A 22,586-nucleotide genomic window follows, 5' to 3' on the forward strand; every position below is an offset into this window, starting at 1 on the left:
TCTTTGCATGTGTGTGTGTTTGTGTGCGTACATTTAAAATTTGACACGTCGTGTTTCATGCTTGTGTAAATCCTGTTAGCCCCTTTGATAGAAAATGCTAATCTCAGACATGGCCGGCCTGAGTGCAGTGACTGGCGTCGTGCCAGCGCCTCCTTTCTGTAATGAGAGTCAGCACTTAGGCAAATCATTAAAAAGAAAAAGTCCTTTTGTCGGTTGTGATTAATTCTCCCTCATCATCCTCACTGTTGTTTAAAGCTGTGATATTTTGTTGATTTGTGTTTTCTGTGCGTTCCAGATGGCCAACAGTCAGCATGCAGCTTAGTTTCTACGGCAGCAAAGTCCCTCTCCTTGAATCTGAAGAATCACTACAGTCAGACGCTGGACCAGCTCATCACCTCCACACCCGCATGGCCGCTCCAGACCTCCCTCCTCTCCCCCACCGAGGTGGACTGCGCCGAGTCCTACCTCAACCTGCTCAACCTGGAGAACAGCACCAAACCGGGGGCCTCGGTCGACCGCCTGGACCCCTTCATCAGGGCCAACGGCACCGCGGACAACAAGGAGAGCTCCTCCACCGAGATCGTCCCGTTCACGTCGAGAAACTCCGACAACGTGGATGAAAAGTAAGACTGCTGCCCTGCTCCATAACGTCATGTTGGTTAGCAGGGTATCGCTCGGAGTGTGATGTGTAAGCAGATCGGTGGTAGATGAGAAGTTCCACACCACCTTCATATCTCTACGGTAAATATGAAATTACCACAGTCAGCTCAGCTTAGCATAAAGACTGGAAAGAGAGAGAGAGGCTGGGTATCGTTGTAAATTTTCAATACTGGTACCGATACCACGACTTGGATACTACTTCCTGAACAATACTTTCAATTTTATAAAATCTATTATGAGAAAAAGAACATGTGCTTTTCTATTATTCTATTATTATCTTATTGCTTCCTGTATGCTGCTGTAGCGAAAAAAAATTCCCCTCGGGGATTAATAAAGTAACTACCTAACCTAACCTAACCTAACATTACGAAACACCTCTTTAGTTTTCATGCAGTTTAGAGGGGGAGAGCGTGACCCAGGTTGTTTTCTGGAGCTACAATTATCAGATGTCCCTTAAATGCCTCATGCAAGTGAGCTGGACGCAGCTGGACGCTAAGATTTACCGATGTTCCCTTAACGCGAAAAACTGCTTAAGACTGTAAAACATCGTATTTTTTACAGAAGGGGATAATCTGCAAGACTACTTTTTGCCGCGGACCAGTTGCCAGGCAACCAGTGGAGACTCCAGAAAGCTTCTGGTCCGAACCAAAAAAAAATTGTCTCGCAAATAATGACCCGTAAAACAACAAACTGAGCTTTTTAACAAACATGATATAACTTATAAGTTCATTTAAAACCTTTAAAGGTGACGGTTGGTGGATTTTGTTACAACGTACCTTTGGACAGAACCTAGTCAGATATGTCCCACGGATTCCTGTCATTGCGCTAACGCACTAGATAGCAGCTTCATATTTAACAGACATCCAACTCTCTGCCAAGAAGGGGACATTCCCCAAAATGTTGAACTGTCCCTTTAAAGGGCCCAAACGTTTAATTTGCATACACACTCCTGATGTGGTACCAGTCAGCTTGTGTTTGGGCTAACCAGGCTCCACAGTGACACACACGTCCCGTAGCTTTGAGTGCTATTAGTGGAGAGCAGCTCAACTCGGCAGAAAAGCGCCTCCAGCTAATGAAAGTGTGACTGTAATCAGGAGGATTACAGGAACGCGGGGAGAGGAAGGGTTCTGGCTTGACAAACAAAGAGAGGATCAGGTTTGAGGTTGAAAGAATCAGAGACGCTTCTGTGAGAGAGAGAGAATGAGATTTAAGAGAAACAAGAGAAACTCCATCGGCTTTTAACTACTGTCTAACTACGAGTCTTTCTGTGTCGTGAAACAACTCATTTTGAGAAGCCATTAAAACCCGCGTCGAGAGAGCAAATGGAATCGTTTTCCTTTGGAATAATTTATGATGAATATGTTTTGCTTTTCAGGAATGTTTGAGCTTCCACTTCGTGCTTCTCTTCTCTACATTTGGTCTCGTAAAGTGCTTTCGGTGTCGTGCCTGAATTCTCACAGACAGCCTTTACCTTGAATGCATACATGGAGCCGCAGTTTATAATCACTTTTTAATGAGCTTTTAATCTCCTTACAGCCGTTACAAAGAGCAGCTGTGCTAAAAGAAAAACAACTAAAAAAAAACATTTCCTACATAAGATCAAGTAGAGCTCTGAAGCAGGTCTCCCCTTCGTCCTCCCTCTTCTCGCTCTCATCTTCACTTAATTTGTCCCTCCTCTTCCCTCTCTATCTCTCTCTGAAAGTAATCCACAGCTTAATCTCAGAGGAGACCGTGTTGAAGTTGATTTCAAAACAGACAAGGAGAAAAATAAGGAGTCTGAATTGACTGGGCGGAGTAGTGTGTGTGTGTGTGTGTGTGTGTGTTTGTGTCTGCCGTGCATGTGGATGTAGTAGTTTCACATGTCTTCCTTTTTGTGTGTGTCTGTCAGAGTCTGCAGCTTGCCCAGATTCACATCCTGTGGTTTTCCTGCAGCACAGACTCCCAGCCAGGCCCATCTCCCATCTTTTCACAACCTGAAACTCTACTCTTCTACATATGTCAAGAATATATTTTTTTTTACATCAGCGCAGGGGGAAAAACTAAAAGGAAAAACAAAAGGGAACCTCAAATCTCTTCTAAAGAGCGGCGTCCTGTTACTGTACATTTCCATCTTAATATTAGTTTCATCTGGAAGTGTGTTACACGCCAGGCTTAAACCCACCTCCCCTTTTCCTTTTATATGTAATTATATAACAACTCTTCCTCCTGAGCTTCTCTGTTCCACCATATTTTCTATTTTCTGTCTTAAAAAGCATTAAAAAACAATGCAGTAGCTGAGAAATCTCCCACCAAAATGACTTTTCCTCTTTCTCTTTTATTGGCTTCTGTTTGTTCCTCTCCCCTTAGTAACATCATCTTTTTGTAAATAGTCATAAAGTTTTATGTCGGGCTTGTAAACAAATGGCACATAATATTAAAAAGTCCGGTTATTCCTGCACAGAAAAAACCCCACTATTAATTAATTAATTTCCTGTGGACAGACACTCCGCAAAGAAACAGTTTTGACCTTTGACTGTTTGTAACGCAGCCTGTGTGACTCAACTAGATGTTTTAATCCCGCCACAGCGTCGGAAAAAAGAGGGTCGGAAAAAGCAGTGGAGAGAAATGGAAACTTCATCTCCTTTGTGTTATTCTGTTTCCCCGCCTTTGCCAAACTCCTTTGCATTACCTTCGGTGCAGGCAGACTCCTGTGCCTGCCCTCCCCCAACACCGCACAGCAAATTTTATTGCTTCCATTTGCTTTCGTTTTCTGGATTTCCCCCAGACGGATCAATGTTTACGGCCCGAGTGGCCCGATTTTTATGTTCCGCGAACCAGCAGACAGATACTCCGCTGCCATCGTCTCTCTCCTGCGTCCTGTGCTGGTCGAGCAGGGCGACGGAATCTGTTCACTTCTCATTATTAATGCAATTTACCTTTAAAGGACCCTTGTTTCACACGTTTCCTGTCTTTTATTTGTAGTCTTGATTTAAATAAAACGTTTTTGTGGTTTCAAAGCACCAAAAATCATCTCAACAAAGTTTTACATCTTTTCTCTTTAGCTTCACGCTGAAACTCTACCAACAACAGGCTGTTTTGTTTATGCGTCTTTAAGGCACATTTATATCAGTGACCCTCTCTTCTGATTGGCTCAATCTTTTCTGAGTGACACACGCCCAGGTAAAACACTTTCTTGTTGCTCGTCAGGTCGGCGATGGAACGGTGAACTGTGATTTCTTCCACAATAAATGTTGGACAACAAGCCATGCTGAGGGGCGGACATATGACACGAGCAGGAGTTTGTGACATCACAAACTTAAAGATGTCTAAACAGCTCGTCCTAATGGTGCAGTCCACCCTTTATCACGCCAAAGGATTTAATGTACCCGCCAGATAATTACAGGAAACCGTGTCAGTGTCACGCTTTGCCTGAAAAAGTAAGGTGATGTAAGTTTAGCCAACAAAAACCACCCAGTTATGTTTAAGAAAAATCTACTTGGTTTGGACAACATTTCTTTAAAGACGACGCTGCATTGTTTTCTCACAGACTTGAACCCTGCTCTCCGGGGTTAAGGGCTCTAAAGGATCTTCCCAATTACTTGGATTTTATACCTTCTGTGCCTGATCAAATGACCGTCATCACATGACTTCCTTCTCTGACCCTGCCCATACGTGCGTGTACCTTTCACGCCTATGTGAGGCCAAACGTGACACTGACACGGTGTCCTTCAGTGAACTGACGGGTGTATAACGCCTATTGGCATGAATAGTTGCTGAATAGGGGCTGTGCATTTCTCCGTATACAACATCTTTACAGCACTTAGACCTGCTCTATAATCAAAGACATAGAAATCTGAATTTATACAATATGGAACCTTAAAGTTCACACGTGCATTATCCTCCAACACAGACCATATTTGCGTGTTCACTCTGCCAACAGCCTCGGGTGCTTCAATAATCACAGCATATGGTATGTTGGGATCGTACTGGACACTATATAGCCAACCATGTCGTGAGTCACGCTTTTACACAAAAAACAGAAAAACCAAAGTCGGATCAAAACAGGATGTTATCGTGGGCTTGAAATACACTTTGTGGCCGCAACATTGAACTGAGTCAGAGGATGACCCGAGTCTGTACAGACTCTGGGGGCATGAATGTCTGCGCAGGTGGTAATGTCAAGCCATTGGATAGCTGTTGAGAAATTTCAATCTGGACCTAAGTGGCGAACTGGCCGAAGATTGGCATCCCCAGAGCACATGCGGCAAAAAACTGCCGCCCGCCCACACAGAGCGGAGACAGACACATATGGTGGCCAGCTTATACCAACTCAGTATTATTCACAAGTGAGTCATGCTTTCCTCTGGTATGGTATACGCTGCATTCTCTTCCACTCTCTCCCTGACAGCATTGCGTGTTGCATAATCATATTTCCTGACCGACCTCATCATATTCCCTTCCCATCTATCTTCTGTTTTTGTTTTACCGCCTTATCGTTAACATTACGATCTGTGTGTCGGAGCTGCACCGGCCGATAATTTAATTGCGATCGGGAGTGTTGTGGATGATGTTTCCAGAGACGGTACTGTCGGCTATATTTACACACCGCCACATGCCGTTGTTCAGGGAGAGATGCTGTCGTTTCTGACGGTTCTTCGCTGCTTTTAAGACTTCCTGTAAGTCAGCCTGAACTTGACATTTGGAGAGATGGAAAAATCTGCCCGAGAGAGTGATGTTTGACAGCGATTCCATGATGAATAGACTTTTGAAGTTTTTGGAGACACTTTTCTCACGTTCATCCACCTACATACATCCCACACAGACTTCTCACACAAACACTCAGATGGGTGTTGTGTGTTAATTTCTTTACAAAAGCAAGATGCTTTTACAGAGACTCAGTGTCCCCTCTCAGTTTAAACCTCCTACTTGTTCTTGTTTTTTTTTTAGTCGCTTTGTGTGTGTTTTTTTCTGTTTGTCATTAAGACTGAAGTGTATAGCATCTTACATGTAAGTCAGATAGAGATGTTTGGCTTACTGCCCTTCTTTGTCTGCACCTGTTGATCTCGAGCCCCTACCTCCAACTTGGCACCTAATTTCCGTTCGTTTTTTTGAAGATCTTTTGACAGCAGTTCTAGTCTCTGCATGTTTCTGCTGTTTGTACTTTAACACGTGCAGTAGTAATGGGTGTGGAAATTAACTATATAGACTAAAACAGTTTTTTGTACCAGGCAGTAAACAAGTTTATTTCTGCTGTAAAGTTGGAGCCTCCAGTGGCCATCTTAGAAACTGCACTTTTTGTCACTTCGACATTAGATCTATTTTTTTTGGCCCTGAAAGGTTGCTGTGTGGTAGTAATTATTTAATGGTTGTTAGCAAACAGCAATTTAGTGCATCACTGCCCCCTGCTGGCAGTAGTAACACATTACTACCAGGTGCTGGAAAAAACAACTGAAATAATACACGATGACAGACGCATAAACTAAGAAAATCGTTCCATCTCCTACTGGTCCTTTTCTAAATAAGATGTGCTCCTGCTGTTTTCTTGATTAACTGCGTAACTGTTTGTAATTTTTGAATAGTGAAGAAAATAAACAAGCTTCGCTTATGAGTCAGTTGTATTTCAGACACCGTGCTGTGATTCATTTCAACTTCTAAACACCTTCGCTGATTTGATGTGTAATTAGCACCAAGAATTAAACTCTTCCCTGAAGTGAATAGCCAGACATACATATGTAATGTTAAAAAAAAAAAGTGAAGCCTTTAAGGACCATACGGTTCAGCTCTCCATGTTTCCATTCACTGATAACAAACCGTCTGCTAATGATGGAAGCCAGTCGAGAAGTGCATCAGAGTGAAATACCCCTGAGGGCCACTAGGGGCTGCCTCCAAAATAACTCCAATCGACTCCCATTCAAAAAGCATCAACTTCCCTCATGAAATACGAAGTTCAAACATTTCTTTAACTCACTAGTCTTGCTCCCGTTTCATCGCTCCCTGATCCTCTGTAGTCTAACTGTCGCCTCTCTTTGGTACAGGTGTGAGGACCCGCTCCTGCTCATCCTCCTCCTCATCTAACATCCCTCATATCCCAATGAGATACCGACAGTCAGTCCGCTCAAACAAACCCCCCCCAGCCCATGCGTTCCATCCCCCCCCCCCATAATTTTGCCGCACCAGCCCGCCTCTCCCTGGGAGCCTGGGGAGCTCTCTGCCACTGCCTAAGCCCCCTTCCTCTTCTTCCTCCTCCTCCTCCTCCTCCTCCTCCTCTTCTCCTCTCTGCCTCCTTCTCCTCCTTCTATGTGAGTATTACTCATGATAACCAGCATGTGGAACCGGTGTCTGTGGCACAAAAGCATGGGACTGGGCATGTGGTGGCTGAACAGTGTGGGTGCTGGCGGGCTCATGTGTGGGTCTCACTCACCACTGATTTCTCTGCTAATGACTGCATAATGACCTCCATTTACATGCGGATGTGGTTCTGCAAATTAAGAAGCACATTTGCATCGAGGTAATCAAAGTCGAGTCACAAATGTTTAATGCACGGCACCGCTGTCTCTGTATTCCACATTTTGCAGGACTGTTTAGTCGCTCACGTTTGCCAAAAGAGAAGAAACGCTCTCGTCGAGATTCGGTATAATTTTGTGTGTGGAGGCTCAGAAGAGAGGCACGTCTTCATGTGTCTTTGTGATACATTTGTGTGTGTGTGTGTGTGTGTGTGTGTGTGTGTGTGTGCGTGTGTGCGTGCCTGTGTGTGTGTGTGTGTGTGTGTGTGTGTGCGTGTGTGTCACTTGCATGTTTTTGCTTCACTGAATCAACCGTGATCCAGATGGAGAATGCGATAAGCCCATCCTCAGGCATACGGCATCAAAGGTCGTACATACTGTGCTGTTTCATGTTTGACCAGCAGCCAGGAGAAGAGCAGCGTATTAGGAAGTCATCTTCATTTGAATTTGTGGCTGGCAATAATTGACAAGAATAGTCTTTTAATAAGTCGAAAGTTATTGGAATCCTACGTCGGCTCAGAGCAGAATTATAGTCAATAAAAAGAGGTCTGAACCAAGCTTCATGTCTTCCTCGCATGTATTTGGTTTCACGTCGCTATTTTGCGATCGCGCCAACGAAATTTGCTCGACGTACCTGCATCCTGTCGTCATCACCTGCGTGGGCTGCGTCTCCTTGTATATATATTTATTGGGTTGTAGGCGGTCATACGTTTGACATCGCTGTGTTAGCAATTTTTCTGGTCGCCTTTTTGATTCGAAGGGAGAAAAATTGATGAACAGATTCATTTCGTTGTCGCCATACAATTATTATAATCGCATTACTAGGAGCACTTAGTTACTTATTTGTACGTTTCTGTATTTTATTTTTATGTATTCTTTTTTTCAAGTTGACTTCAGATTTTTTTCATCAGACCAAATTACAGTTGAATATTTGATCTCCTCTCCCTACATGGTACCGCGGCTCGTTTTTATTTCTCGCCGGATTATCTTTCTTCTTCTATTGTTCAAATTCCTGTAATTCATCCGCAGGTTTGAACCATCCAATAAGTGTTTTCACACTTCGAACTGATCACACCATGGTTCAGTTTGATCCGGATGGAGACCACCTCTTTTGGTGCGAGCAAATTTTGGTCCTTTGGTCCAATGTACCTTTCACAGCTGCTGTTTTTGGTTCTGATCAAACTGAAAGGTCCAAAGGTCCGAACCAAACAAGGTCGAGGTGAAAGTACCCTCAGTGTCATGTAGAAAGGATCATATACATTTGTATGGTCTTTATTCTCATACAGTGCAGTTTTCTCTTTGAGAATGATGAAGTTGATGTCAAGAGGTTGCCAGCCACAATTGAATCCACCAACTTAGAGGATGTTTAAAAAAAATCATTTTCCAACTGCATCTCACTTTGTAAAGAAAATTAATCACTCACTGTGACGGATCAGCATCAGTGTCACAAGCAACTTTCAAGTCTCTGCCAGTTAATTTTCACTCCACACTGACATTCTTTAAAACAAGTGGCGCATTCAGACATTCTCCTGTCGCAGTAATATGATCAGCTGTGTTTGCGAGTCCGACTTGATGAGCTCCTAATAATCTCCTGTGACAGGAGAGCTAATGTCATACAAGCTTATGATATAATGAGCAGTGGAAGATTTAAGCGCTGTCGGCCATGTTGTTTTTAGAAGTGTGACCCCCAGTCCTCTGAATGTTTGTTAGTCTGTGCACATAAAAGAAAAAAAACGTACACTGGGATGTTTAAGGTTCAATGGCCTGTATGTAACATAAAATCTGTATGTTATTGTCAAAGCATATAATCCAATATCTCTAATACTGTATAGATCTAGAGCAAGAAAAAAATATAAACGCATTTAGCTGTTAAAGCATGACACAGTTTTGATTCTACACTCGGCATTGAATACTCAAACATATTGGTGGGGGGGAAAAAGCAGAAATATGGTGTAAATTATCCCAAAAACGTCTTCAGCAGCAGTTCATATTTCGTCATTTGTTTTTATAGCGGTGTGAGGCAAAATTTCCTTTCATAAGACAACTGGAACAGAAATGGCTGAAAGAAAAGGATGCCAGCAGCTGAGGTGGCTGGAAGGCTGAATGAGACACAAAGATGCAGCAATACAAAGAGAGGGAGAATAAACACAGTGGAGGGAGAGATGGCAGCGACGAGGGGTGTCAGGGTGACTGCAAAGAGGAGGGCAGAATCAGACGAGGGAAGCGGCATCGCTTCTTGATTCAGCTGCAATCATCTACCCAGTCTGCCCGCACACGTTCAAAAATAACAGCACAGGAAAACCACAGGAGAACCAGACTTTTAATTGTGCTGTTTGTCTTTTATGAGCCAAGGAGCTGTTACTCCTGGATGGAGCACAATAGGAGTATTCAAGTATCCAAGGGTTGTTTCGCTTTGCTTTAGGGGAACTACGTGGGCGTCTCTAACACTTAAGGGCTCAATCTCACACCCAGCGTAAAGCATCGGCAAGCACAACACCAGTCTTTGGTGGTTTCAGGCTGATAGTAGTAGTTGTCTTTTTACTGCACAGCACCCACATCGTTTAAATAGGAAATGTACTCATGTCCATCTGAGCACCAATGGACGTGCTGGTCTTAAAGCAATGTCGCGATAGATGCAACAGAGATTTAGATCCTGATATCTGGCTCCCAGATCTCCACATTTATTTTCCAATTTGATTATTTCAGCCGTTAGTTTTACAACCTTGTTTTGCATCGAGACAATGTCGTCAGTGTAGTTCAAGTTTGTTCCATTTCCACTTGGGTTACTTTTAGCGATCCCAATTTTGCTCCAGCTCTGTCGCTGGCCCGCCGAGATGGAAAACAGACAGCGGTCGAGAAGCCGGGTTAAAACTAAGCAACTTAACGCGTTACGAGTTGACTGTCGGTGCATCGCTGTCTTGAGGCAGCAGAAAGCGATTGCGCGGTTGACCAACAAAAACCTGGTGTTAAGTTGAACGCTTAGTATTATTATGATTATTAAGATGTTATGTGCCTACCCGGGCAGCTGTACAACACACTTACACTCTGCTCGCACATGCAGCTGCACACAAAACATGCAAAGATTACAATGGAAAATATTATCGTGTAAAACAGTGTTTCTCATTGATTGAGAATTTACCTGCGGTGGTGACACAATGTGGGACCGATATTTATTCAGGGACTAATGCAGTTTCGCCGAGGTGGTGGTGGTGGTGGTGGTAGAGGGGGGAGGGGGGCTCAGCAGTAGGTATATAATTGTGCCTACTGCTGTAGATGGATCAAATAAAACGTACTAATGAAAAAAATTTAACCAGGAAAATCTTTAATTGGGACCCCCTGCTTCTCCTGGATGAAACACATATTTAGGTCAAAACCTAATAAATGACCGGACTCTGCGTGAAACTAGAAGGCTTTTAATTTGAAATGCAAGTCACGACATTCAGCTGACCAGGGGTTTAACTTTGATCTTCTCACTCACTCAGTGACTGACATTCGCTTAATATCGCTAGTATTTATATTATTTACCTAATTTATGAGCGCCCGTTTCTTTTCAGCTCAGTTTGAAGAGTCTCTGCTGTCTTTTGCAGGCATTGACGGTCACGCGAGTTTCTGTCCTCTGATCTCTGCGTGTTTTTTTTTTTTAAAGAAAGGCAGAGTTTAACCTCTGCTGCACTGACTTGGTGCGGAGCAGGTGAAGGAGAGATTGAAGGGGAGATTGTCGTTAATCGATCGTGTCGTTCTCAGACAGATTAAAAGGTAAATAGATAATAGATGCTGAAATGGGTCACCAAATATATATGTGCGGACATCAATATAGAATAGTAAGGTCTATTTATGGAAAACAAAATCAGTTTCTTTTCTTCTTTCTTGCTACTTGGCAAATTTGCCGTTTTAATGGTGCAGGCATGATCTGATGATTATTTTAATTTTACACACCTATGATTGATTTGGGGTATTAAGTACCATCCCTTTGAACCACGCATCTTACTTTACGCTCAGATTATCCACCATTAAACTAGCAAAAGTGGATTTGGACCTGAGTACGAGGCACTTTTTACATAATTAAAACAGAGCCCTCGCTGTCATAGTCCTCTTATAAAGTTTTGGACTCTGACATTTTGACCTGATGATGGTACTAATTAATCCGAAGGGAAACATGGAGTGTCTGTCCCAAATTTCATGGCAGTCGGCCCAATAGTTGCTCAGACATGTCACTGAAAATCGGAAATGTCAGTCTCAAGGTGGCGCGAGAGGAAATGTCAGACGGTCAGCAGAGTCATTAGGAATCATCCTCGGGGCACTCTTGATATGTGTGCCAAAATTCACATCAATCTATCCCATAGTTTTCACTAAAAAGTCACAAGAAGGTGCCTCCAAGGTGTCGCCTGAGGGCTTCGTTCTCTGGGAATCACTTTCACTGCAATCCATTCGGAAGTTGTTGAAGTATTTTTTATTTTTCCCGGACTGAAGAGTTGAACCAGTCAGTCAATCAATCACATTATCGTCCCTCGAGCCACAAAGTTACAACGGCAAATAAAAACGAATGACACCCCTCGTGGCATCGGAGTCGGTGGAGTTTAGCGTGACTTTTACCCCCTGTGCTGTGTGTGCTAACCTCCATTTGTCAGTCTCGGGAAACGGTGGATAATTATCTCTGGAGATGTTTTTTTTTTGTTTTTTTTTTCCCCCAACCATTACAAGTCTGTCATTACTGCAGCTGTCAGCATCATTCTGGTGCAGAAGCAGAGACAGTAAATACATCACGAAGTCACATAAGTTCATTACTTAGACCAGTATTCGACCGCGGACCGGATTTCACAGGGGAAACGAAGTTAGCAGCCGCCGGTGTGTAATGTAAAAAAGGGGGCGGAGCCGGGCAGGAAGCGAGGCTTGTTATTGGGTGTGTCAGGAGTCATTTTCCGAGACAACTACGGTAATTGTGTGCGGTTGTGTGCGCCGGTGCTTGTCATGTGGTAGAAATCAGACACTGCGATGTTTCCATTTCTGGTGCATTTGATGAGGGATAGCCTGAAGCTCTTTTCTCACTTCCTTACCCTCCTCTTCCTCCCGCCTCGAGTCGCTGCTTCTTTTTTTTCTTCCACTGTCCTTCTATTTTCTCAACAGTGGAGCTGCAGCATGCAGATAAGTTCCCAGACAGCCGGAACAACAGAGACACCGTCTTGTGTAGTAACAGCTTGCGTCACAGTGCACTCAGGTTAATGGGGTATAATGATGGAGAGCAAAAGTGGCTTGAGGCTTATTGTTAATATAATCCTACTTGGCAGGGAAATGATGCTGAATATGAAAATGAGCAAAATAAAGAAAACTGTTTTCATAGATTTACTCCACTAAGCACTTCCTCTGTTCTCTCCCCGGCAGGTGCAAACAGATAATCCCCAAACTCGACCCTCCTCCGCCCTCCTTGAACCGCAAGAGAGCGAGCAGGACGTTGTCTCCGGGATCGGAGGTGGCGGCCGCGCCCGGGCCCGGCGAGGTCACCGCCAGCGACGCGGCCGCGAGCCGCAGCAGCAGCCTCTCGTTCCCGGACATCACGCCCAGCTCGCTGTCGTCCGGCGACTTCCACTCCCTCACCAACGGCGAGGGCAGCTCCTGCTCGGCCAGCGAGGACTCGGGCGTCCGCTCCGAGACCAAGTCCCTGCTGTCGCCCCTGCGCGACGACGACGACCTGTTCGGGGACCGCGGGACGTTTCTGATGGCCTCCAGCCGCTGTGACAGTCCCCTGGAGGAGAGAGGCGAGGCCGTCCTCCCGTCCTCCGAGGCGTTTCCCGCCGAACCCCCGACTCTCACCTCACACTCGGACACCTGCGATCTCCCGCCGCCCTTCTCCACTCCGATGAATAACACCTGCCTTCACATCAGTTTTTCTGAGGACGAGCTGCTGGAGAGCAGCCAAGAAGACCCCGCCGTCCCCCAGCGGAGTTAGTTTCTCTTCACCATGTTCTCCAACCGGCTTTTTAATTTCACCGTCAGACCCTCCTATGTTTGCACTCAGCTCCATTTCAGGACCTTTAATTGTTCCATCCACTCGTGACACAGTACAGACTTAGAAAATACCAGTTACTGAAAAAGTACTTTTATTGTATAAATTATTAGCCGATGGACAGATTTAGTATTTTTGTAATGAAATTAATGATCTAATTTACTTTTTAGTGACTAGAATGTTAAGCAGAATACATGTAGCAATTCTTGCACTGTCGAAGTCACACGTAATCTACGGTAGAAGTCAATGAGGAACACATTTTATTTTTGCTAGTAGTCGACGTTAAAACATTATTTTGTATGATGCTTCACTGTGGTGCAAAACTGTCGTGGAAATACCGTTTCCTGCAGGTTTCACGGGGCGATCCGTGATGAGCATGTAAACGCTGGTGATGTTGGGAAGAGCCTCATGTTCTGTGAGAGCACCTGATTGGGTGATTGGGTGGAAAGAAAAGAAAAGAACAAGAAAGTGAGTAAAGGGGAAGATGGAGGATAGAAGCGAGCAGATTTAGTTGTTGTTTTTGGTTCAAACGCAGCCATTTGTGCTTGTTTGTTGTGTTTTCAGAGGCAAGTTGGTTTTAGAATGTGTTTTCTTGCTCGTATTTTTGGGGGGGGTTTCAGACTTGTAGGCCTTAAAGCAGCGCTGAGAGAATCAGTGGCGCAGCTGAAGGTATTTTCTGATACCTGTGTTGTATTGATTCTGTGTGGAGCACAGATGCAGCCCTTTAAAAAAAAAAAAAACACACACACAAAGGGATTCCTGCATTGAATTTAAAAAAAAAAATTGGGGGTGAGGGGGAACAGCGTAGGAAGAAAGAAAACCCCTCAAACGCTACAATAACGAGCTGAAAGCTTTGATTTGTGCCTGTTTGAGTGGGCAGTCTGGTATTAAGATGCACCGTAAGACTCCAGGGGACGATAACTGGGGAATCAGGGGACCTCGGAGGCAGAGAGTTTGGCAAGTGGATTTTCTCTTCCCTGCTTCTCTTTGTGAAATCCCGAATACCCCCCCAAAAAAATCTCCTTCATTTAGAGCTCTCAACATAAATGTAGCAACGTATATCATTGTTGCAACGTATATCGTCTTCAAGTGTGTGTAGGTTCACCTAAACGGTGGGAACTCTGTTGGTATACATCAAATTTATAGAAGGGCAATTCAAACTCAATGGCCTGATAAGAAGATAAACGGGGACTCGAGGGCCACACAGAATATTTTGTCAATTACTTCAAATGACCTTTATTAATAGATGTATTAGTATAAACCAAGTAATAAACCAATCACGCACATTCCCTCTTATAGTTTCAATGTCAGACAGAAAAATACGAGATGAACATAGTAAAACATTGTGGGCCCGTTTTATAATAGTATCAGAATATTTCCAAGCAGACATAAGGCGCTTAGCAGGTTCATATTCTTATTTGTTAATACAGTGCGGGCCATAAAAAAAACAAAAAACAATCTGCAACTGTTGATAATGAAATTAGTTAGTTGCAACATTTTATCAGTGTAATATGTAGGAAAAAAAAGTGCAGTAGCACAGCTAGATACAGCTGAAATGAATATTGTGTTTCAGTGCAGTTTTATGTCAAAATGCCATCACGTCCTGCTTCCCCAGTTTTCAAATATGAATATTTACTGAATGTTCGACGGGTTTTCCGATTTGATTATGTAGATCAAGCGACACACGGAGAAAATATTTGGCAAACAAATTGATGAAAATAAACATCTGTTCCCTGGTGAGCAGCAGCGGTATTCAAGTGACGTTTTGCTTCGTTAGTTACACGAAGCGCAGTGGCGTCACCTTTGACAGGTAGAAGTGAGAATAAATAGACAGGAGAGGTGAAGCGGCTGAGGTGTGACCGCGGGTGTAAAGGCGCAGGTGTAAAATCCCCACGGGAGGTGTTACAACCAGAAACGAGGCTTTTTCCCAGCATCACGTGTGGCAGGGAGCTTAACAGCAATAACACATGGATGAAAAAAAATAATAAAGAGGACTAGAGGAAACTTCACTGGTGTTTTTCTTTCTGTTTAGTTTTGCATTATATTCGGAGGACCACAAGATCAGGTACCTTTGCCCGCAGGTTAATAACCAAGGGGAAAACAGTGTGGTGTGTTTACTGCTGAAATGACCTGTCATTGCATGTATTTTAATCTGCTGGTTATCTTTGTTGATGAATCTCTTCCATATAATTTCCTGTAACTGCAGCACGGTAAACATAATTTGATCCGCAGGCTGAGTCGAAAAGATTAGGCTACAAATAGTAAAGCAGTAGAGCTTGTACTCAGACAGGTGCAGCTGAGGAAACAGTATCCAGCAGCTCACAGTTGAATTCAAACACTAACAATGCAGCCGAGGGCGTGCTGAGAAACAACCGCTTCATCTCTTCAGTTTGGATGTGAACAGGAATAGTCTGCCTGCTCTCCTCTTCTGCATCTTTTTTTTGTTGTTTTTTTTATCTCTCTCTGAATGTATTATAACTCATTACACTCCCATCCGGCGTTAAAACGTCCCTCAAACTCTCTCCTGTAACATTTTCCAGGCTTGTTGAGACTTTCTGTCCCTTTTTTTTTCTCCTGTTTTGTTTTCCGATGTGCTCCCGAGGTGCGTTTTTCCGAAGGTGAGCTGTTTCCTCTCTGTGGTCCGCGTGCCTTCAAAGCTCCCCCGCCCTCTGCAGTGGCACGCCGTTGCTGCGAGGCAGGCGCGTGTGACTGACGGGCTTTAATGCCTTCAGGGGCCTCGGTGGGGAGGAAGGAGGCAAATAGGAAAACCTTCAGCCCGAGGCTGTTATTTATTTACCCGTGCCGGCGCTCTGATCTTTGGGAGTGCAGACACGACCGCTGGTGTGGGCTAAACACGAGAAGCTGTGCGCGCGGTGTGTTTTATTTGTGGCATTGCTCCCTGCGCACCTTCGTGCCCATCTTCAGCACGGCATTCCCCCAACTGGATGATCAATAATGCAAGATGTCTGTGCGGCTTGTCCGCTCCTCTCTTCTTCCCTCCTTCTCTCCCTCCAGAGAGAGGTGATTCCGTCCTGTTCAGTGGAGCCTGTTGGACACCAGATTGTATCTGATCTGCGATCAATCGAGCGCCAAAGAGCCGGATCGCAGCTTAATGCCGACACTTTGGCACGTGGCTTTCCATAACAGTTTCAAGTAGATGGCCATCGCCCTCTATGTGCCTATTAACGCTGATGAAAAGTCATTAGTCTGTGAGTGATCAAAGCTTTGTGTGTGCAGGCTTGGTGATCAGCGACTGCCTTTAAGGAGCTGCCAGAAGAAGAAACAAATCTGTCTTTACTTTTTCTAAACCAGTCAAATATTGCCCGAGCACTCTTTTGAAATTCTGACAGTATATTTCTACCATAATAGAAAAATGCAGAATAACATATTGGGGTCAATATGATTAAAGGAATGAAAATGTTTAGCTGATGATTCTAGACTGACAAAGAAGAAAACAGGAGGTACTGGAGGTCAATATAGGCTAGAAATGTTACAAATGTTTATGTTAAAATCAACAAATATGCAATATAATACAAAAATATTTGGTCTAAAGGCAGCTGAACCACATTAGTTCATGTGAATTCCACAAACATCAAAAGCTAAGATGGCAGTCACCTGCTGGCGAGACTAGTTCAGCTGTTTTTTTAGGGCACCGATGGTGCGAAAGCCCTATTGTTATTCAAGCCATTATTATTATCCTCCGTAAACAACTGCATTTTTGGCGGCTTTATCATACTCCAAAACTCATGAAAGTTGGTACACGCGCCTCTCCCGGCGAAAAGTGTCATAGTTTAGTGGAGTCACGAGCGGGCGTGTACCAACTTTCATGAGTTTTCTTTTTATTTAATTAGGTCGTGACAAAGGTTTCTAGTTGAAAGGTGACGGTGCTAACCACTGCGCTACCCATCTTCCCAGTCAATAGGCTGCATTGTGACAAGTCTTTAGCTCACTGCAACCTATTACTCCACCGTCCACAAATATTCATTCAAAAGCGACCACAATTGCCGCAGACATTCTTTGGATAGTAGATATACGTGTTTTCAATGGGGTCTGCAGCGATATTAAATATCTTCCTGTAATGTGTAGTGTACGCAGAACTTTTTCAATTTCTCCAAACGTTTCGACTTCACTAAAAGTTGAATCACCATCAACAGGTGGAATCTGAACCGTTAATAGCAACCTTGGCGAAGTAGGATCTTTTACCTGTTGAGTTAACCGGACTGTCGGTTGAGTCTCTGGAAGCCGTGAGTGAACTCCGTGACACACTCTCTCCTGCCGCGGCTCCTCCTCCGGCGCTGAAGATAGTCCAGCTGTCTACGACGCCGCCGCCAAGCAACGACCCGCTCAGGAGTTACTCTTGGTTCACGGAGAGCGAGTTATCTTAAGGGTAAGCCACATGGTACATGAAGGGTGATTCTCTCTTAAGGTGAGCCACACAGTTGCAGGTTTGCATTGTAAATGCAATAATACTAAAACCAAAAGGTCAACAACAAAACAAAACCCTAATACAAAATGAAACTCGATAACTGTATGAATGGTTCCTAAATCTAACTTTACGACATAGTATGACTTTCTTTTTTTTTTTTTTTTCCATATTTCGGACGACATGAGCATGACACAGTGGTGCAGTGGTTAGAGCAGTTGCCTCACAGTGAGATGTAAAAGTGATATATGAGTTTTTGTAGATGTTAAAGCCGGCAAAAGAATAACAAGGAACGAGATCGAGAAAAAAATTGAAACTGCGAGGGGGAAAATGTGTGCTGCACGTCGGGGAAGCCAGCGGCCCCGACCAGCTGGATAACCGACGTGCAGCGTGCGAGGACCGGCATATCACTGCTTGCAGTTTTAATTGTTTGTTTGTTTTTTCTCTATAATGGGATTTATATTGAAATCAAAATAACAGCATATTTTATTAAAATTAAGCATAACCACATATATTCATGAGTTAAACGCTAAGATGGTTGTACTTCTACTCTGCTTAGCTAGGCCAGTTACCTTTTCGCATGATTGGTTAAGTTGTTTGTTGTTGTTGTTTTTTTTCTCCATAATGATTTACGTGAGTTAGCCTACTACCTTATTTAGTTATGAGGAACAGGAAAATAAAATTGATCATTTCCTTCCTTGCAGCCTAATATTTTTCTTTCTCTGATGTCTTGTCTGTGCGGACAAAGATCCCAGCAAGCAAACAACAGGGTAGCAAGAAATTAGGCTGATGATAATTGATTTGATTATTTCTGGACAAAAGAACTCGCATCCCGCTGTGCCACAGCATATTGATTAAAGTACCCATTTGGCCACAACCAATCCATCAGCGATCAGAGGAGGCTGCAGGTCCGTTTTTAAGAATCCGGCCAAGCTCGGGAGAGGTGAGTAAACCTGAGTCTGAATATTTTATTATAACAGGTTAATCGCTCGTGGAGAACACTGAGTGCAAGAATGACCGAATCGGTATTTATGTGTTTGAATTTCGTTGCAGACATTGTGTAGCATCCCTTCCCAGACCAGGGAGTCCTCTCCCACTCTGTCATGGTTTCATTAGGAAGACAGAAACCTTAGATATGTAAACACTGGTGTCGGGCAGACAGATGAAGCTGGGAATAAGAAACAGCAGCGGCACTGTGGAGCTGCTTGGCTTTTCCATTTACTGGGGTGATAGATGATTGTAGGCTCCATCTTAAATTTGGCATCCAAGCATTTGTTGACATCTCCCTTTATGACTTGAAAATTTATGCTTTTTAAAAAAAATGTATTTGTCTCCTCTTATTACATGTTATATGGTCTAAAATACATATACAGTCTCTTCACACATACTTTCTCTTATTAGATTCTTGTTAACTCCTGTTAGACAGTTATAAAGTGTGTCAAACAGTTGGACCCTGGAGGAGACACAATAACCCCACAGGTTCAAAGCATTTCCTTTCTCCAGAAATGTTTCCCTCTGAGGTCAAGCGGAGGAGAACTAATACTCAGAGAATCCGCCCACTGCTTTTACAACCAGCCCTGAAAAAGTCAGCAAAGTCTGAGAGCCAAAGCAGCTCTTGTTATTTGAGACCTGATACAGCTCGGCCCTTTTGTGAAGCTAAGTATAACTTGTTTGATTTTTTTTTTTTTTTTTTTAGCCAAGAGAGGTTGTCCAAACAAAGACGGCGAGACGACAAGAGCTCCGCAGGAGATATTTAGTCAGAGCTGCTGCTTGGTTGCTGGGTCAGGAAGGAGCTGAAGTGTGAGATGTCTCTGCTGCACTCTTGTAAAGACAAAAGAGACGTTGATGGAAATTACAGCGGTAACATGGCAGCAATCCAGTCGGCTCAATAAATCTCACTGTTAGTGGAGTAGTTTAACGTTTTGGGAATCACCCGTGATGTCTTTCTTGCTGAGAATTTGATTACGGCTTTAATCTTTGTATGAAGCCACAGCCAGCAGCCGGTTAGCTCAGCTTCACTTAAAGACTAGAAACGGAGGGAGTCGGCTCTCCTGGCTCTGCTCAAAGATAACAAAATGTTCCTCAAAGCCCCTCCATTGCTCACTGATTACAAATTTACACATATATATAGAGAAATATGAATATAGTTTAATAACACAGTGTAAAAGCAGCAGGGTTTTACAAGGGTTTTGTTTGCTGGATTGTTTTTTTAACCCAGAAACATTCTTTTCTCATTTCGCATGATCGTCACATAACAGGTTTCTTCCTGTTAAAAGGCAGTTTTCTCCATCAACCTTTTGCTAGTATTGGATTTGTTGGGAATTGTTGGGTTCCTCTCCATAATGTTGTTAAGGTTCTGTTGTAAAAGTGCCTGTCGATGGCTTATGTTGTCATTTGAAGCCATGTAAATCAAATTGAATTGAATTGAATTAAATTGGAGCTTCAAACAGTGGATACTACAGGGAGGTAATCCCAGGAAGTAACTGCGCCCAGACAGGAACAAAATCCAGTCAAATAACCCTCCCCATAAAACCACAAAATGTCATTTTTACTCTTAGAGTTTTGTAAAAATGGAACCAAAAAAAAGTACAATATCTTCTTATCAAACTCTAGTAAGGATGCAAATACGCATAATTCCCAAAACATTGAACTATTCCTTTAACTCATGACCCATGCTCCATTTCTTAATGGCAACAAAAGACACAAATACAATTCAGAAAATACACATAATGGCAACAAACACAGACAGATTGTACATATTATAGAGCATATCTGTACAGTAATAATTCAGAAGAGGGAGAAGTCCCGATGCAATATGAGGACATAAAAAATGAGCAGATGAAAACTGCAGAGAATTATCGTACTTATATTGTGTGAATAACAATGAAAACATTATTTTGTTGAAAGCAAAACATCCAGCGGGACTCCGAGGGATATGATAATGGAGGGTTTTTGCACAGAAAGTATGGGATATGGAATTACAGCATAATATTATGCCTGGCAGCTCTGTGGTTTCTCTCCGGCCGCTGCAGCAGCCTCACATCTCCTCACACAACATCCGAAGGAGCGAGGAAGATCTCTGCATGTTACGCAGGAGGGAAAATGAGGTCGGAGCTTTGGCCCCCTCTGGTCTTCGTAATGGATGGATGGATGTGTATGTGGTCCTGAATAGTGATGTTAGTATTTTGTATGAGTGTTTCAAAGCCTTGGGGAGATTGAGCATCTTTGTCATTAGCACGTTCGTTTTTCAGCCCTGAGGGGAGTTTCTTCTACTCTTGATTTTTTTTTTTTGTGTTTGCACAACTTTTTAACCTTCACCGGGATACAAGATGATCATGAGGAACTTTAGGACTTTAATTAATCCTCTCAATTAACAGCATAACAGCGAGGGGGGGAAAAAAAGCACAATTACTTCCTTACTATAAATATTACAACCCACAGCCAGCTAAAATTCATCAAACAGTCTACCGGCATGCAGGACCTTTGTGTATCCTTGACTTTATTCTTTGATAAGAATCACACTGGGCATTGCAGGTAAGTAGTTTTTCCATCCTGCTGCACAGCATATTTAACACTCAAAATACACTGACTTTACTGAATATAGAAAAGAGCCTTATAGCAAAGAGCAGGTGCTTGTCTTTCACAATTTACCTCATAATTTGACACTACCTCCTTTGCAATGAGTCTATATTTCTGTAATGTGTTGGACGTTCTGGGATTTAGTCATTGTTTGCTGATAAGTCTGCAGCCACTCCTCATTTGTCTGAATGCTGAAATAATACAAGACCCATTCAATCATTCCTCTTTATATTTTATATTTCCCCATTTTAAAAGTGAGGTGTGCAATATTAAAGCCACTCCATTAGATAGGATGATGTTAACTATTGTTTATATTTATCATCTAAATTTATATTATAACTATAATAATAGAACATTGGAAACTTTTTTCTTTTTTTTGGGGGGGGGGAGGGGGGTTCAGAGGTTTTCACAGAGTCCTGATCAGTTAAAAATGTTGATTGAAATCAGGTGTGCCTTTATGTCCTGTAAACTATGAGGGACTGACCACTGTGGAAAAATAAAAGGCAGGGTGACCGTGTTCTGCATTTAATGACAGACTTCCGGAGTTTGTACACTTTTGTGTGTCTGTGAGAATTTATGGCTCAATTTTGATGTCGACAATAACTTTGTCTTTGTAGTTTCATTTGTCACTGTATTTTATTTGGAAACTAGCGCCCGTTTAGCGCACCCCCCGTGTGTAGTTGAGCAGGTGGTAGGTTCCAGTTTAGGTGCAGATGAGAAAGTCAAAGTGCCAATCACTTGTCTGTGTAAAGAAGATTTGTTGGGAGGTTATGGGTCTATGAAAGTTCTTTATTTCAGCTCAAGCGTCCTCATCACAGGAACACGTCTCCACTCAATGTTTAAAGCTGCTCGTGTATAAAGTGCCATCATTCATCTTCCAAGGTGAGTAAGAGAGAAAACGCCGCACCAGCCAGAGAGGAGAGAGCTCGGTGACCCTTTGCGTGACCCCTTACACACTGCCAGGGTGGCGACCAAATGTCTTAACCGTGACTTTTAGTGATCAAAACAAACGCATTGAACATGGAAACAATATAGCCTCAGTTAGCCCAAATTTACTGTGTGTTTTACGGTTTTGTAACAAACTGAGTCATTTATCCACAAAGCTAAATTACTGCATGTGTTTGTAGAAGCTGCTGTCATGTGTTTTCGATCACATGACTACTTGTATGTGAAAGGGGTTGCCTGTGGCAACAAATCCTCAACTAATTCCGCAGTTCCCCTCAGCTTTTTCGTTGTTGTCGTTTTTTTCCTGATTTTTACACTCGCAATTTTACAATTTTGTTCGGTCAGCAGTCTGCGGCAAAAACATAAACTTTTAGATTAATTGGCGCACAAAATCATGCCAATGTTAGTCCTTGTCGGCTGGATGCGTAGTTTGCGTCGTAACTTAAACAGGTGATATGTCTGTGTAGTTTACAGCTTGTTTCTGCTGCCCTCAAAT

General features: G+C 43.2%; 1 protein-coding gene across 3 annotated transcripts in view; it reads left to right on the plus strand.

Moving 5' to 3' along the window:
• The window catches only part of LOC138209998 (carboxyl-terminal PDZ ligand of neuronal nitric oxide synthase protein), a 51,093-nt gene extending 35,955 nt beyond the window's left edge, over nucleotides 1-15,138 (plus strand). For 2 of the 3 annotated variants that reach the window (XM_069168878.1, XM_069168886.1), the window contains 2 exons: nucleotides 296-623; nucleotides 12,522-15,138. In XM_069168878.1, the coding sequence (XP_069024979.1) occupies nucleotides 296-623; nucleotides 12,522-13,086 (893 nt within the window). In that variant the 3' untranslated portion in view covers nucleotides 13,087-15,138. Of the gene's footprint in view, nucleotides 1-295; nucleotides 624-6,674; nucleotides 6,939-12,521 lie in introns of all 3 variants that reach the window. The other variant, XR_011179215.1, reaches the window with a different exon arrangement.
• The last annotated feature ends 7,448 nt before the right edge of the window (nucleotides 15,139-22,586 follow it).

This window comes from Embiotoca jacksoni, unplaced genomic scaffold (assembly GCF_022577435.1).
Source record: "Embiotoca jacksoni isolate LCO1_2020_lvr unplaced genomic scaffold, fEmbJac1.0.p SCAF_10, whole genome shotgun sequence".
Taxonomy (NCBI): Eukaryota; Metazoa; Chordata; class Actinopteri; family Embiotocidae; genus Embiotoca; species Embiotoca jacksoni.